Source organism: Tauraco erythrolophus, chromosome 6 (genome assembly GCF_009769465.1).
Source record: "Tauraco erythrolophus isolate bTauEry1 chromosome 6, bTauEry1.pri, whole genome shotgun sequence".
Taxonomy (NCBI): Eukaryota; Metazoa; Chordata; class Aves; order Musophagiformes; family Musophagidae; genus Tauraco; species Tauraco erythrolophus.
The window spans coordinates 39,548,605-39,565,595 of record NC_141470.1 but is presented as its reverse complement, the minus strand read 5'-3'; the positions used below and the strand labels follow the sequence as shown (position 1 = coordinate 39,565,595).

At 41.5% G+C, this 16,991-nt stretch overlaps 1 protein-coding gene across 1 annotated transcript in view; it reads right to left on the bottom strand.

Annotated features, from left to right (window-relative positions):
- AQR (aquarius intron-binding spliceosomal factor) overlaps positions 1-16,004 on the bottom strand; it is a 63,326-nt gene extending 47,322 nt beyond the window's left edge. The window contains 11 exon segments of the mRNA XM_086613410.1: positions 3,004-3,120; positions 4,989-5,053; positions 6,311-6,387; positions 7,074-7,174; positions 7,675-7,743; positions 9,392-9,532; positions 10,836-10,956; positions 12,772-12,807; positions 13,818-13,858; positions 15,013-15,064; positions 15,910-16,004. Coding sequence (XP_086469536.1) covers positions 3,004-3,120; positions 4,989-5,053; positions 6,311-6,387; positions 7,074-7,174; positions 7,675-7,743; positions 9,392-9,532; positions 10,836-10,956; positions 12,772-12,807; positions 13,818-13,858; positions 15,013-15,064; positions 15,910-15,998 — 909 coding nt within the window. The 5' untranslated portion in view covers positions 15,999-16,004.
- Positions 16,005-16,991: the final 987 nt, after the last annotated feature.

The window sequence follows — 16,991 nt, the reverse complement described above, 5'->3', positions numbered from 1 at the left end:
CTCTCTTAAAGCGAGGGGCCCAAAACTGGACACAATATTCCAGGTGCGGCCTCACCAGTGCCGAGTACAGGGGCAGGATCACTTCCCTGCTCCTGCTGGTCACACTATTCTTGATACATGCCAGTATCCCATTGGCCTTTTTGGCCACCTGGGCACACTGCTGGCTCATATCAAGCCGGTAGTCAACCAACACCCCCAGGTCCTTTTCCGCCAGGCAGCTCTCCAGCCACTCCTCCCCGAGCCTATAGCGATGCTTGGGGTTTTTATACCCCAAGTGAAGGACTCTGCACTTGGCCTTATTAAAGCTCATGCCATTGGCCTCAGCCCAACGATCCAGTCTGTTCAAATCCCTCTGAAGGGCCTCCCTACCCTCGAGCAGATCGACACAGCCTCCCAGCTTGGTGTCGTCCGCAAATTTACTGAGGGTACATTCAATCCCCTCATCCAGGTCATTGATAAAGATGTTAAACAGAACTGGACCCAGCACTGAGCCCTGGGGAACCCCACTGGTGACCGGCCTCCAGCCGGATTTAGCCCCCATTTACCACCACTCTTTGGGCCCGGCCATCCAGCCAGTTTTTAACCCAAAGGAGGGTGTGCCTATCCAGGCCAGCAGTTACCAGTTTCTCCACCAGAACACTATGAGAAACTGTATCAAAGGCTTTACTGAGGTCCAGGAAAACTACATCCACAGCCCTTCCCTCGTCAACCAGGCGGGTCACCCTGTCATAGAAGGTGATCAGGTTTGATTGGCAAGACCTGCCTTTCATAAACCCATGTTGACTGGGCCTGATCACCCGGTTAACCTGTATGTGCTCATTAATAGCACTCAAGATAACCTGTTCCATGACTTTGCCCGTCACCGAGGTCAGACTGACAGGCCTGTAGTTCCCCGGATCCTCCTTCCGCCCTTTTTTGTAAATGGGGGTAACATCCGCCAGCCTCCAGTCCAGCGGAACTTCCCCAGTGAGCCAAGACTGCCCAAAGATAATGGACAGGGGTTTGGCAATGACATCCGCCAGCTCTCTCAGGACTCTCGGGTGGATACCATCAGGCCCCATAGACTTGTGGGCATCCAGCCGAAGGAGCAGATCCTTGACCCGTTCCTCTTGGATCACAGGAGCTTCAATCTGCTCTCCCTCCCTGCACTCAGACACCGAAGGCCAGCTCACCTGGGAACTGCTGACCTTATTATTAAAGACTGAGGCAAAGAAGGCATTAAGGACCTCAGCCTTGTCTTCATCCCTAGTGACTAACGTACCCCCTGAGTCCAGTAGGGGCTGGAGGTGATCTTTAGCCCTCCTTTTGTTATTAATATATTTATAGAAAGACTTTTTGTTGTCCCTTACGGAGCAGGCTAGTCTAAGTTCCAATTGGGCTTTTGCCTCCCTGATTATCTCCCTACATGCCCTAACTTCCTCCCTGTATTGATTCCTGGATGCCTGCCCATTCTTCCAAGACTTGTAGACATCCCTTTTTCTTTTGAGATGTTCCCAAATCTCCTTTGTTATCCAAGCTGGTTTTCTACCCCGGCGGCTCGACTTCCGGCACACAGGGACAGCTCGCTCCTGTGCCTCCAGAATTTCCTTTTTGAATAGTAACCATCCCTCCTGCGCCCCCTTACCCTTGAGAGCTGTCTCCCATTGGACTTTGTTAACCAGACTTCTAAACAGCCCAAAGTCAGCTCGCCCAAAGTCCAGCTTGGCCGTTTTAGTGTTCCCTCTCCTAACTTCCCCTAGAATTGAGAATTCTATTATCTCGTGGTCACTAAGCCCCAGGCGTCCTCCAGCCTTCACATCTCCCACAAGACCTTCTCTGTTCACAAACAGCAGGTCTAGGGGAGCTCCTTCTCTAGTCGGTTCACTAACCAGTTGTGAGAGGAAGTTGTCCTCCACACTCTGCAGGAACCGCCTAGACTGTTTCCTGACTGCCATGTTATACTTCCAACAGACATCAGGCAGGTTAAAGTCACCCATAAGGACAAGGGCTAGTGAGCGCGAGACTTCCCCCAGTTGTTTAAAGAATAGCTCATCAGTCTCACTGTCCTGATAGGGTGGCCTGTAGCAGATACCCACTACAATATCCGCCTTCATAGGCCCCTCTTTGATTTTCACCCATAGACATTCTACTAGGTCATCCCCAACATTTAACTCTAAACAGTTTAGATCTTCCCTTACATACAGGGCAACCCCACCACCCCTTCTACCTCTCCTATCCCTCCTGAAGAGTTTGTAGCCATCCATGGTAGCACTCCAGTTATACGAGTCATCCCACCATGTTTCAGTGATGGCAACTATGTCGTAGTTTCCCCGGATAGCAAGAGCTTCCAGTTCCTCTTGTTTATTGCCCATACTGCGTGCGTTCGTATAGAAGCACGTAAGTTGGGCTTTCGACCCCACGGCACCCCTAGGGGGGGAAGTTTTATTACCTGAGCTGTTATTTTTGGGATTCTCTTTAACCTCTAGGCAACTTGTGTGTTGCTCTTGACTACACATATCACCCCCTAGTATCACTGAGGCAGCAGGCCGAAGGCACCTGCCTACACTCCCTTCATCAGACAATGGAGGGCCATCCTCGGCTGTTAATCCTCTAAGTCTGATAATACCCCCCACCCCCTTCACATCTAGTTTAAAGCCCTGTTGATGATCCCAGCTAGTTCTGTAGCGAGCAGCCTTTTCCCCCGTGGAGACAAACCCGCCCCGTCCCTAGATAGAAGATCTGGCATTAAGGTCAGCCTGTGGTTAAAGAAGCCTAGGTTGTTTTCCTCACACCACTTTTGTAGCCAATTATTTAAATCCTCGATCTTTGTTTTCCATCCTGTGTCATGTCCTAGAGTCGGTATGATAGAAGAGAATATTACTTGGGCCCCCGATCCCTTCAACATTCTTCCCATTTAAATGAACATGTAGTTTGCATCCATAAGAAACACTCCTAAAAATACAATTGCTGTATTCAGAGCTGCATCAGAATCACAAAGTTATATTCAGCAACTTTGTATCTCACCTGGCAGAAGAGATGACCCTCCTTCTCTCTTTTAGCAAGACTGGACAGGTAACAGTGAACAACAAGATGGGAGTCATCCAACACCGTATTAAACCAGCGCCGCGTGGGAAGCAAAGCCTGTGGCAAACAACCTCATGTTAGTATAAGCAATTCTTCAAAATGTAAGAAATGCTGATTTATCATAATTTTGCACTTCAAGAAGGCATATCAAGATAGATTGCTACACAGTTATTTACATATCTAATACCCTAACAGAGGTTCTCATATTAAAGCAGCATTTATGTACATCGAGACACTGGTTTTATGCAGGTAGACTGCTATGAACACAGCCTTTTACAGGACTATATGACAAACTTGTCATTAGTGAGATTGCATCCTGCCAGTAACAAAAGTAAATTAAATAAAGCAATTGTTCTACTCCTAAGTGTCTACATAATGACTGTATACTACAAAAGGTACATGAAACTGCTGCAACGTTGTTTTAAATGTTTGTTTTCTATATTAATTTCTTTAATTTTAAGGTTATCTTTTTCAAGACTGCAAACTGCGTTTCTTCTAAATATGGTATGGTATCTTCTATTCATTGTAAGACACTCAGATCTAAGAATTTTTTAAATCTTCGTTAAAAATCTATAAAAGCTTTTTGCAAACAAAACAGAGATTATTTCTTCTCAACGTAAACAGCTGCAGCTGCTACATGGAGCAACTATTCAACAGTATACAGTAAAACACCTCAACAATTCAAAAGAAAAATGAGTTGTTCTCAATGGAATCTATGGACTGAATTTAGAAAGCCAAAAAAGCATCAACATAGTGCTTGGAACCAAGACGAAGAAAATAAAAGAACCTGTGGCAGAAAATGTTAATTTCCCTGCACAATAATCACAAAAAAACAAACTCAGAAAAATGTAAGAACTTTCCATTGAGTCATTCCTCTCAAATTATCAAATGACCAAGTTACGATGGCAGTCTATATACTTGAACATGAAACGAATATTCTGAAAAAGGCCCATTAACACAGTACATGCTACAGAGGCAAAAAGACTGGAATTTACAGCTAATTTCTCATTGGCTTGTTCCAGTCATCTAATCAGGCTTCATAAACAGTGTGAATTCTAACCTTCCCATAATACCTAGCGAGAACCAACACTAAATGCACTGCCTATAAGCATTTCAGTTAACAGCCAGACTTAACTTCAAATGCGTATTTTCTCTTATGAGAGGATATTATATCCATAAGACAACAAGAGGACAGTTGGCCTGTATGAGTTCAAGATGGAGCCATTTAAAAGGTCCCTGTGCTTACTGTTTCAGAAAACTGTCTTATTTCAGAACGTCTTCTAAACCTGAATTTATTTTAAATAATTTGCTACTCATGCAAGAAATTCTGCATCGATGTCTTTTATTTCTAATTCTGGTACTGTGAAGCTTAAAATCGTACCACTCTCTCAGTACCTTCTGAAACAATTGCACAAAACCTTGCTTAGCCTCCTATTATTCTGTAGTAAACCTAGAGCACCAGAACTGTTACTTCTAAATAACGAATGCTAGTCAAACAGAAATATTTTGCATTTCAGAACTACTGACACTTTCTGGGACCATACCCTATAACACAAAAGATATTTTAAGTGACCTGTTATGCTTTGGGAAGATCACTCCTGGGTTATTCCTAGCACATCAAAGATTCACACGTTTTCATCATCTGCCAGAACTATTACCACTAGTCCAATTAACAAACTCTTCTTCACTGAGCAATTTAGGATCCTAGCTTTCTGTAACAGTTTATAAACATTACTAGTCAGATCCCAATGTGGGAGCACTTCTACAACCTCCTATTTACAAATGGAAAACCACTATTAAGCAATCATATGCACAACTGTGACATAATCACCTGCTAATTGAAATAAGGCTGTAATAGTGTCTTTATGCATTTAAAACCTAGAACAGTACACCTGGAAACAGGCTGAAACAATTTAATAACATACCTCAAGATCTAGCATGAGTTCAATGAATCTTTCGCAATAATGAACTTTGTCCATAGAAACAGGACCTAGACAAAAAGGTAAAATTTTTTGCAATTCATCCATACCACAACATATTTGTATTTGAACTATTCTTTAAAAATGTAATAAATGCTACTAATATACCAATATTAGCTTTTAACAAGATTTAAAAGTTGACTAGCACATTCTTCTCTTTTTGTGAAACAATAATTTCTTTCATTGCAACCCAGAAATTTTTTGGATATAAGAAAGTAATAGAACTAGAGTTTCAGAAGTGATTTTATCCACTCTGAAAAAAACTATCAACGTGACATACAAAAAGGCACACTTCCACAAGATACCAATGGCCCGCTAAGTTTCTCAAGAACTTTTAACTCTGGGTACTCAAAAATACCTATTTAAATGCTGCAATCAAGGTGTGTGCAAAAGGTCTTGACAATATTTAAAGGTACTCAGTGGTGACTACTAAGGAGCCTGTAGGCTTGCTGTGTCGAAACAAAACATCAAGTCTGCTTTAATTAATATCTATTTCCTAAAGCCTCTGAAGAACTGTTAATGTACATCTTCCTAAAACAGGTCTTGCATAATTGGGAAAACAGAAGGGATTGGTATCATTTCTGAGGAAGCCACAATACACAGAATTTCTCCTTACAGCTCAGTTAAGAGCTGAAGTTTGCTAAGAGTTTAAAAGCAAAAGCAGAACTCTGGGGAGCAATTTCACTCAAACTGTGCTGTACTTAGAGCACAATAAGCCTTTTTTTGTCAAAAGGCTAAAACCTTCCTGTGCAAACACTTTTCCTTTCTAAATCAGGCAAGCATATAATTTTCCTTGTCACAATGACTTATAAATCAAGTGCAGTCAAATCTTAGAGAATTTCACTTCACTTAGGCTTTTGTTCTTACCATAAATCAACAGTACTGACAGAATAGAGCCTTATGATATGCATTTATACCACCTGTTTAACAAGGCACCTAAGCATGTATGAAATGCTTTAATGCTGTAAGAAGGCTTTAAGCACACAACAAAGAATATCAGTACCCAGAAACATTATTTTTATTAAGTACACACTGAACAGAAGAAGAGGTTTAAAGTAGCTTTCTGCTATTTCATTTTCAAAGCATATACAAATTTGAATACTAATTTTGACATGAAATTCATGCAGACAGATATGGATTTCACTAAAATCCCATCCAGGTAAGGTCTTCAACCTCAGGTTAGTAGCCCAAAGAGTAGTTGCTTCAGTAAAGGAAAAGAGTTTAAAACAGATTACCAGATAACAAACTAACATAAGAATCACAGTTACCTGAGACAGGTATTGATTTCAGCACAGAAATGAATTTCTGAATGAGCTGAGAAAGAAATCTTCTCTCCTGATATGCTCTAAAATCAGACATATGACAAAAGCATTAGTATTCCTTAAACGCAGAATAGAAGTACATCATGTCTTTCACTAATACAAAGTTAGCTGCTTTAAAATTTATATAATGCTAGCAGGTTGCTTTGAAACACACCTAAGCTGCTTACATGATAACTTTTTTCTCTGTATGCAGGCAGACAGATTAGCAGTCTATGTTTCTAGGCACAGAACTGATGAACAATCCATGTTTCTACTAAGTCAAAGAAGCATGTCACCACCTATATACCTTATCATGTTGCAACACAAAAATATTGGAACATTTAACTTTGGTGAGATACACACAAGTTTATTCAAATACTTGTCTAAGCTATTTGCTTAAGAGCTAAATATTTGTTAAAGGTAACGAAAAAAATACATGAATATTGTCTTTAAGATTTGTCTATAGCTTTAACATTTGGTATCAAAAACTCACTGATCAAGTAAAATACTAAGTTCCATAGCAGTATTTTGCATATATACAACTGGAAAACAAAACAGTTTCCAGGAGAACACATATGATCAATCTTTATTTGCCATCCTTCCATTTTGTTTTTTGGTTTTATTTTTTTAAAAAAACGTGTATTTTATTGAAACAATGTATTTCAGCTGAAACACAATGAATGCATTAAGGGATTTGGATTTAACAGGAAAAATGGTTCCTGTAACATACCGCATTCTTGCCTCCTCATCCATTTTCTCATCATTTTTCTTAATTAGATTCCAGAATTTTCTTAGTTTTGGTGTCTTTTTCAGCTCTTGTTCCAGTCGTTTCTGAAAAGTTGAAATGTTACTCAGTTACTAAGAATCCTTGTCTTCACGAGAGACAAAAATACAATGCAGTCTTCTTATTAAAAAAGAAAAAATATATAACAAACGGAAATAAACAGCTGCCTCAGACTAATCTCAACAAGTATTACTGTAAAACAAGAATGTAATACTGCTAGAGAGAATCTAGCCAGGGCTAGATGTCAGCTCCATTCCCCAGTCCCTGTGATCTCTTGGCCTTGTCTACAAACTATAGCTTGAAGAAACTATAAGAAACAAAGTTTAGTTTTACGAAAAATTGCATAATCAATTAATAATTAAAATTACGTGGAAATTCGCAACAAACAAGAAAGAGAATTTTATCAAGGACACAAAAATATAATTCCCCAGCAATGAAGGCAGCTTTAAATATTAGACTTCTGTAACAGCATTCCACAAGAATTCACTTTACAGGACTTGGATAATGACTAGAAGATTGCTTTGTCAGTTTACAGTGTTATGCTTACAGGTTGTAGAGCCATCCACATTGGTAAGGAAATGAGCTGCTGCACCTGACTTCTGATCAAATCCACTTCCTGTTAGAAAGTTACAGACAGAAAATGTTTTGTTTTGTTTTTTAAATTCTTACGTTTTCTGGTGTGTCTGTCTTATAAAACACATCAATGCACATTACTATTTGACAAAAATATATACGTTGTTTTATTAGATTTCACAGTTTGCTAAGAGGAAATTGCACAAAAGCCCTATCCAGTAATACTTTAAAAGGTTGATGGCTTTTGCATTTTAGGTACTTTTCACGGATTCTGTCAGTTCTTAATACTTCAGCAGACACCCCATCTACGTATTCACAGCACAGAAGCTGATGAGAACTGATGTTCCTTCTTCAGTCATTTCTCGTTCTTGAACTGAATTTTCTTACTGTGCTTTTTCTATTTGTTTTTACTCTATTCTTTCTCTCCTGAAGCCCTTCATCTATTTATCAAGTTTCTCCCACTTCATCTGCGCTCTTCCCATTATCTGAAATAACTAATTTTCTCTATAATTTATGTAACTTCAACTGCTGTTTCAGACGTTCTCTCTCCACCTATGCCTGTGATCTGGATCTCCAAAGTTTTCTTTCTTTCCTAAACTACTGAAAAACTTCCACCAACACCTTAAATGTGTCTTCACAGACAAATACTCCATTCTCAGCATTCTGAAACTTCACACTTCAGTGCTCCTTACTTAAAACACTCCTGTGACTACCTTGTTCTGCATTTCACATAGAAGTGCAGCTTCTAATAGCAGTATGTTTTTACAAGCACCTTTTCACTGGTTTCCATATCATATTATATGAGAAACACGCTCTGCAAGCAGGATTCCATATAGTCACTATCAAACCCTTCCTTAAAACGAAGATCCGCTGTAGCATGGCCACTAAAGAAAAATACCACCTCAATAAACTATACATACAAGGTTCAGGATGCTGACTGGCTCCCATAATCATTCCTAATTCTAAAATCAAACCATACACTTTCTAAATTGTTTTGTCTGTGAGACATGATTTTGTTCATTACTTGTGCGGACCCTGATTTTGACTGATACATCTTGTCTGCAACGTAAGTAAAGAAAAAGCCCAGTAGCAAGAGAGGTAACAGTACTGTTTTCGTATAACAGATAATTGTAAATTATTCTCCATACTTGCTACTTAGGATCTATAACTGTGTTTTTACTATAGATGGAGAACACAACTCGGTCCAATGCTCTCTTAAAACTAACTCAAGAGAAGTGCAGATAGAGAAATTTTTTCACTTTCAAAACCAGCTTTGGGTAATATTTCTTTCTCAACAGTTAATGGAAATAATTTTGTGCAATTTCCCAGCCAAACTAAAAAGAGCACCATAGAGTAAGTAATCTGCTTTTAAGTGCAAAGCACCTTTTCAAATATAAACACGTTTTTTAAGCACCATTTTAATGGTAAGTCTGAATATATGCCTTTAAATTGCAGTAAGTGCCAATCCTCTGATTTTGAGTATCTTTTATGACCCTGTGTCAGAGAAAAGCAAACGTGATGAGAGAGAGAGAGCAAGAGTCAAAAAGAGGGATAAAAGCCCTCCAGTACCGTCTTCCTTACATGGGAATTTTGCCTCATCTGTCTCGCAAGAAGAAATTGCTCAAACTAAACTGCTATTAACACAGAACAGCATAAACACACTGGAAATATTACAGTTACTTTTAACATACCAAACTATTGAAGCAGTGATCAAGGAAAAGCAGCAGGACAGTCTGTTCATGCAGAGAGTATTCACTGTCATTTTCAACCAGCGATGCTTCCAGTATGCGTTTGAAAAAGAAGGGAAAATGTTCTGGCTTTTTTTTGAATGTCTAGGAATAGATGAGGAAGTTGATTTTGAGTCAGGTTGATATAAATAATTTCAATCTTCATTCACATAACATAGCTTAAGTTCTCTAAATCCACTTAAATCTACAAAAGGAAGGATTATTGTTTTCTCTGTTTCATTTATTCTGACCGAGCAGCACAAACAAAACAGATTAATGATATCCTCCTGACCAGGGATCCTCAGACTACGGGAACACTTGTAGTGGGACTACTGCCTTCTGTGTAGTCTAAGACAGGGGATGCCCGGGAAAAACTGAACAAGAAGCACGAGTGGAGTAGATTGTGCTGTGGGAGAGTTCAACTGGTGATCACATAGAATTACTGTAAAATGACACAGGTTACAAGAGAATTGGTAGATTTTGGCCGAAACTATGGCAGTTGTTTAGTGATCTGCAAAAGCAAGCAGGTAAAAAAACAGAGATCAACTATAGTTGTGGAACTCCCATTCAACTATCTCAGACAGAAAAAGATAAACCAAATCATCGTGGAGACAAAATGGTTTCTTTACAAGGGTGGTCATGTATCAAATAACAAATTTACCTAAGCTGTTTGGAAAGAAACATGCACCTGTCATTTTGCATCTAGTACATATGCCAGAACAAAGAAGGCACAGATATCACATAAGTTATTAATCCTTTGTGCTTTGCCAGCACTGAAGTAATGGCATTACTATCAGAGTAAGTGTGCTTCTGAAATAACACTTGCATAGAACTTCTAACTAGGCTCATGTTGTTGAGATGGCCTGTGAGAACTGGGCTGTTTGTAGAAGGACTAAATCATTTCTAAACCTATTATTACAAAAAACAGCACATATAGAAGCAGAACAAGAGATTGTATTAGTATAAAACTTCATGCAACAAAGCTACAAAATCATATTCACAGGTTTTATGCAAGACATTATTGGATAATACGTCAGACTTCCAGTGGTGCCTTCTTATATCCACAGATACAAAAATCCTTTTTTCTTTCAGTATCAGAGCAAGGACTTCTCTGCAAATGCCCGACTTTTGTCAAGTGCCAAAAAAGCAATGCTGATGATAACGTAAAGGCATCACAGAGCAGAACAAAAGACACACACACCAGAGGAATCAGGTGATTTTTTTCATCCATCCATTGCTTCCTCCAAAAAGAACACACACTTTAAAACACCATGAGACATTCCAGCTGAGGTACCATTTACTTTTAACACTATAAGCTTTGCTACCTTCTGTCAGTATAAGTGAGCAAGCTGCAAAAGCTGCAACTTGCGGATCAAAGTCAATTCTAGCTGTAATTGAAATTGGTTACCTCCCACGCAGGGACATTCTCTCTGAACTTCTCATTCACCATACAGCAGATTGACATTAAATATGCCTTACTGGACACCTCTGGAGAATAATTCATCCATAGGTAATTTTCAAGGTACTGGCTGTGAAGAGACAAAGAATATTTCATTAGTTGCTGCCACCCACATAATCTGTCACTCATTTGAAAGAGCAGTTATCCACAGGGTTTTTTTTCTCCTTCTCCTTAAAGCCATCTTTATAGTTTGTGAGTATTTCCTGAAGTTACCTCTCATCTTAGGTCACTGCAGCAAAACTTGTTAGACTCAGTAACTGCTGCAAGAGACAGGGTGTTTCTTATCAGGAAGGCACATTCACCAGAGAGTTTTAGAATCATAGAATCGTTAGGGCTGGAAGGGACCTTCAAAGGTCATCTAGTCCAACCCCCCTGCAAGGAACAGGGATATCTCCAACTAGATCAGGTTGCTCAGGGCCTCATCCAACCTGGCCTTGAACGTCTCCAGGGATGGAGCATCCACCACCTCTCTGGGCAACCTGTTCCAGTGTTCTACAACTCTCATGGTATAAAACTTTTTCCTAATATCCAACCTGAATCTACCTCCCTCTATTTTAAAACCATTACCCCTTGTCCTATCACAACAGGCCCTCCTGAACAGCCTCTCCCCATCTTTCCTGTAGGCCCCCTTGAGGTACTGGAAGACCGCTATAAGGTCACCCCGGAGCCTCCTCTTCTCCAGGCTGAACAGCCCCAACTCTTTCAGCCTGTCCTCATAGGAAAGGTGCTCCAGCCCTCTTATCATCTTCGTGGCCCTCCTCTGGACCCTCTCCAACTGGTCCATGTCCTTCTTATGTTGGGGGCTCCAGAACTGGACGCCGTACTCCAGGTGAGGTCTCACGAGGGCAGAGTAGAGGGGAAGAATCACCTCTCTCGATCTGCTGGCCACGCTCCTCTTGATGCAGCCCAGGATACGGTTGGCCTTCTGGGCTGCAAGAGCACATTGCCGGCTCATATTGAGCTTCTCGTCCACCAGTACTCCCAAGTCCTTCTCCTCAGGGCTGCTCTCGATCCATTCACCACCCAGTCTGTATTTGTGCCTGGGATTGCCACGACCCAGATGTAGGACCTTGCATTTGGCCTGGTTGAACTTCATGAGGTTGACACGGGCCCACCTCTCCAGCCTGTCGAGGTCCCTCTGGATGGCATCCCTCCCTTCCAGCGTGTCGACAGCACCACACAGCTTGGTGTCATCAGCGAACTTGCTGAGGGTGCACTCTATGCCACTGTCCATGTCACCGACAAAGATGTTGAAGAGGGCCGGGCCCAACACGGACCCCTGAGGGACACCACTCGTGACCGGTCTCCGCTTGGACATCGAGCCGTTGACCACTACTCTCTGAGTGCGGCCATTGAGCCAATTCCTTATCCACCGAGTGGTCCATCCATCAAACCCATGCCTCTCTAGTTTAGAGAGAAGAATGTCGTGCGGGACAGTGTCAAAAGCTTTGCACAAGTCCAGGTAGATGACATCCGTTGGTCGACCCTTGTCCACCAATGCTGTCACCCCATCGTAAAAGGCCACCAAGTTCATCAGGCACGATCTGCCTTTGGTCAGGCACGATCTGCCTTTGGTGTACTCTGCCTTTGCACATTTTCAAATGTAACAAGCAGCCACAGCTCAATACAAAGTCACAACATGAATTTATGCTGATTTTCCAAAAGGAGAAAAAAAGAAAAATATTTCACTTGTCTAAAGAATGTCACATACTTTCATAATATAAGCTCTCCTCACTTAATCTTCCTAGGTACATAATTCAAGGCTTTAGTAAGCAGGAACACCTGAGTATACTACCTTCAAACTGATTTACTACCCTGTATTTGCTTCTTCTCTGTACAGGTTCATATAAAAAAAACCCTTAAAATGTCACTTCAATTAGCTTACCTGAATTCAAGAAGCATTATCTTTCTAATAGCAAACCTAAAGAGGAAAAAGTAATCAATTAACACAGGAAGGAAAGCCTCTCATGCAGATCTTAGCTGCATGGCAAATGGCTATTTTTTTCCCTTATTTTTGTTACGTAACAAAACCTGTAGAAACATCTAGGAATTATTTCTGTCTCCCCACCCCCTCATTTCCATGCAAGAGCAACTTCTGTAATACTGTGGAAGCTAAAGTTCATGCAGTTCATTAAGCAAACACATTCACGTTAAAAAAAAAAAAAACAGTCCATCTAGATCTTATAAATGTGAAAACACTGCTTGCAACAGCCTTGAAGATATAAACTGCTAGAAGCTGAAGGTGTCTTCTGGAAAACTACAACTATCAATTTAATTGGTTTTTAATGGTATCTCTTCTTAGTGACCAGAAATGGAATCTGGCTCTGATCTTGTATGACAATTCTTAGATTACTTTCACAAAGGATTCTTAAACAGAATTCTCTCCAGAGCTCAGACTTCCCCTAAAGAGTTCCAAACAGCTACAGTTACAACTCTTCTCGATACACAGCTGTAGAATGCAGTTTATCTTGAATTCTTTGTCTCTCCCATCTAACAGTACAATTCATTGAAACGAGACTTGCCCTTTATAAACCTGGTAACAATAATTAGGGAAAGAGCAAAACGCTAGAGGCTGCAACCTCCTCAACTGATTATTTTCTTTACATACCTTAGAGACAAAAGAAGGAACCAGCTTTTTATAACCATCACAACAAAATCAACATGAAACATAACAGACTATCAGATCAGGGAAACAAACAATCATCATATTTAAGGATTATGAGCTCATGAACTTTCTTTTTGCTACATTCAGACTTTGAAACACCATTGATTAAATACCAATGATTAAACTGCTCAAATGCACTTGAGCAATTTTCATCTGCTTTCAACATGTTAATGCATTTTAAAATATTCTACAAAACATTAGAAACCACTTCAATACAGATAATACTGGAATGCTTGTCTACAAGTGAAAGTGACTGCTGTACTTACTTCGACCTGACAATTTCTTTTGTATACACATCTTCAATAACCTATGGGAAAGAATATTTCAGAAAAAGGGTTAAGAATTTTATATACTTCATAAAGTGATTAAAAATGCATTAAGATATCTTATGCACTCAAAATTACTCTGAATTACCGCTATTTGATCAAAAATGTCATAACAATTACGACTCAGCTGTGAATAGTCCAAAAGCTTCATAGACTTACACTCTCAAAGCGAATCGGCTCAGCGGAAAGCACACAATGATGGAAAATTTGTAAGACCTTCATTCAAGTTATTCTGAAGGAATAACCTACATCTCACCGAGAATTTTATGTAAAAGTCAAACAGATACACAAACTCTTTATTGTTCATTTTTGGTTTACTGTTGAATTTAAAGAACAGTTTTCAAGAGTCAAGCCTGCATCAACTCAGTCATCTGTTGCCACTGTTTCTTTTAGCTGACGTTTAACCAAATCCAGACACATCTACCTAGGTTTTTCCATCAGCAATGAAGAATCTGCACTATCTGTTGCAATAGGCACATTCTGACATGACACAGGGATGCAATCCAGCTGCTTATGTATATCCTCGTTCTAACAATCACGGACAAATACTATTACAAATACTACAAAGAGAGTGAGTAAACCTGAGGCTGGAAAGAGAGATTTAGCCAAATACTCACAAGGGAAGGAAATCTAAGAACCCCACACTACAGAAAACTAAACATAAAACTAAACACATCAGGCCAAATTTTAAACATTCAAAACACATCTATCCACCAGAACCACACTAAAGTTGTCTGATCAAAACTCTCTGAATAAGTTTTAGAAAGAAGCATACAGTTCAGTAAAACCTGCATGTTTCACTCGTCTTCGATTTCTAAGAGTAGCCTCTCCTCAAACATCTTTTAATCTCAAAGGAGATGCTCAAATACCTTTTACTCTCATAAGTTCTTGGCCAAAATAAACTAAACAAATAGCACACGAAAGAACTGCGCTGCTCTAGCACAACTTCACAATAGTGCCTCCATTTATAAACTACAAATACATAACAAACAATCTATAATTACAGTGTGTTAAGACCTTACAAGCAGTCTCATATACTCTTATATAAAATAAACACCGTTGGAGGTTGGCACGTCAGAAAAGGGTTGATCCTCATTCCTTTACACCCCAACACAATTCCAGTAGAAGTATTTACCTTTGAATCAAAAGACAATTTTTTCTTCACATGTGGAGCCCAGTATTATTTGCTAACTGTATGGGGGGGAAATGAAAAAAAAAAAGGTTAAATACATGTATTTTCAATTGCAGTGATACAATAACTCCGCAACACATCTCATCCCCAAATTTTATTTTTCTAGTATCTTAATTTCAGCTTACGGCAACTACAGGTAACAAAATTATGGTTTCCAGCAACAATGTTTTTTAATCATTTAAGTGTTTATGTCTAAACCTTTTCCAACAGATGTGCGATTCCCTGTAAAAGTTTCAGATACAGAGACTGCTATTTTTTTCCTAAGTTACTTCTAGCGAAATAAAAATACCATGATCTCTCTAGGACTGCAAACCCCAGACTGCAAATGATTACGCTCCCATCGAAGAATTTCACAAAGAACTAGAGGTTACATAAAACAGTTTAACATTTTAAGGCTATTTGCTATAGTCACCACTTCAACTGCTGGCTATGGTGGCAAGAGCTGCCTAACCAACTTCACTCAAACGTTTGCATCCAGTAGAAAAGGAAGGAAAGCAGCGTTTCCAGCACAAAAAATGGACGCTTGTATAAAACCACTTAAGATGTTCAGCTAGAAAAAGCTGTCAGCCCCTTTTCCACGTATTATAACAAACCTCGTTTATATTGTAGTGCTGCTCCTGTAAATCTCCCTGGTTTGGAAGCGATGGGGGCGTACACTCTCCCACACGTAACGCAGGCACTCGGCCTCTCCTCCCGACAAACCAGGGCCCTTTCCCCAACACCCACCCACTACAAAGACCATTCACACACCGAGGCGCCTTTCCCGCACCTGGAAATTCTCCAGCTGTGGGAGAGGCGCCCAAAGACACCCCCCCCCCCCGGGCTGCCCCCGCCGCCGGCCCTACCTGGGTCACGTACTCCGCGTTGATCTGCGACACGGTGGGCGCCACGATCTTCTTCGGCGGGGCCGAGGACGCCGACGCCGCCATGGTGACGCCGGCACCAGCTGCCCAACACCCGCCGGGCAGCGCCGCTGCCCCTCGCCGCTCTCAGCTGGGCCGGGCCCAGCGCACCGGCTCCCGCCACGGAGGCCGAGCGGAAGCGGAGGACAGAGCGCTTCCGGGGCGAGGAGCGCTAGAGCGGCCGCGGGGAGGGGGCGGGAGCGGGAACGGGACGGCTGCGCCATCTGCCGCGCCTTCCCCGGCACTGCCGCCGCCGAGCGCGGAGCCGCGGCGGCGGCGCTTCTCGTCCCTATCCCCAGGCGGTGCGACGGGCCCGCCGCTGTCAGGGCCTGTCCCGGGGCAGCCGCTGACCGGCCGCCTGCTGGGCGCGGCCGCCCGCACCGAGGAGCCCCTCACCGCGCCGCTCAGACGCCTGCAAAGCCGAAAGGCCGCGGCGAAAGAAGAGGGAGGCAGCTGACGCACCGGGTGGCTTTCACACGCACCCTTCAGACGCTCCGTGCACGCACTTGAAGCGGCTCCTTCCATCTTGTTATTTATTTATTGCCTAGAGCAGAAGTTTCCGTCCGTCCCAGGTGGAAGAGCCCCGCTGTTATTAACACGAAACAAACGCCACCGAGATGGCACATGGCCCCACAATTCGGGAAATCTGGGGAGGAGAGGCAAAGGTAGAAGGGGGAAAACTATGCGCTCACAGAAGTCGTCGGTTTGGTAACCATTTAGAATGGTTCGCAATTAACAACTCCTATTTGGTAAACAGATTAATTAAGGAGGAAATTAACAGGCTCCCTAGAGAAGTTACAGCGCTTTGTTTCTGTGCTCATTATCCAGCACCTGCCACTCGAGCGCTTTAAACTTCCAGGCAGATACTATTGAAGTCTGTTTGAATATGACCTCCTTTGTTTTGATATCAAGGTGATCTCCATCGCATTTCTTCAAGCAGAGGTTAAACTAAATATTCTTTCTGAAGTTGAATTAGAATGTACAATGGGAGTGGAAAAAATAATGACAGCACCTCGAATA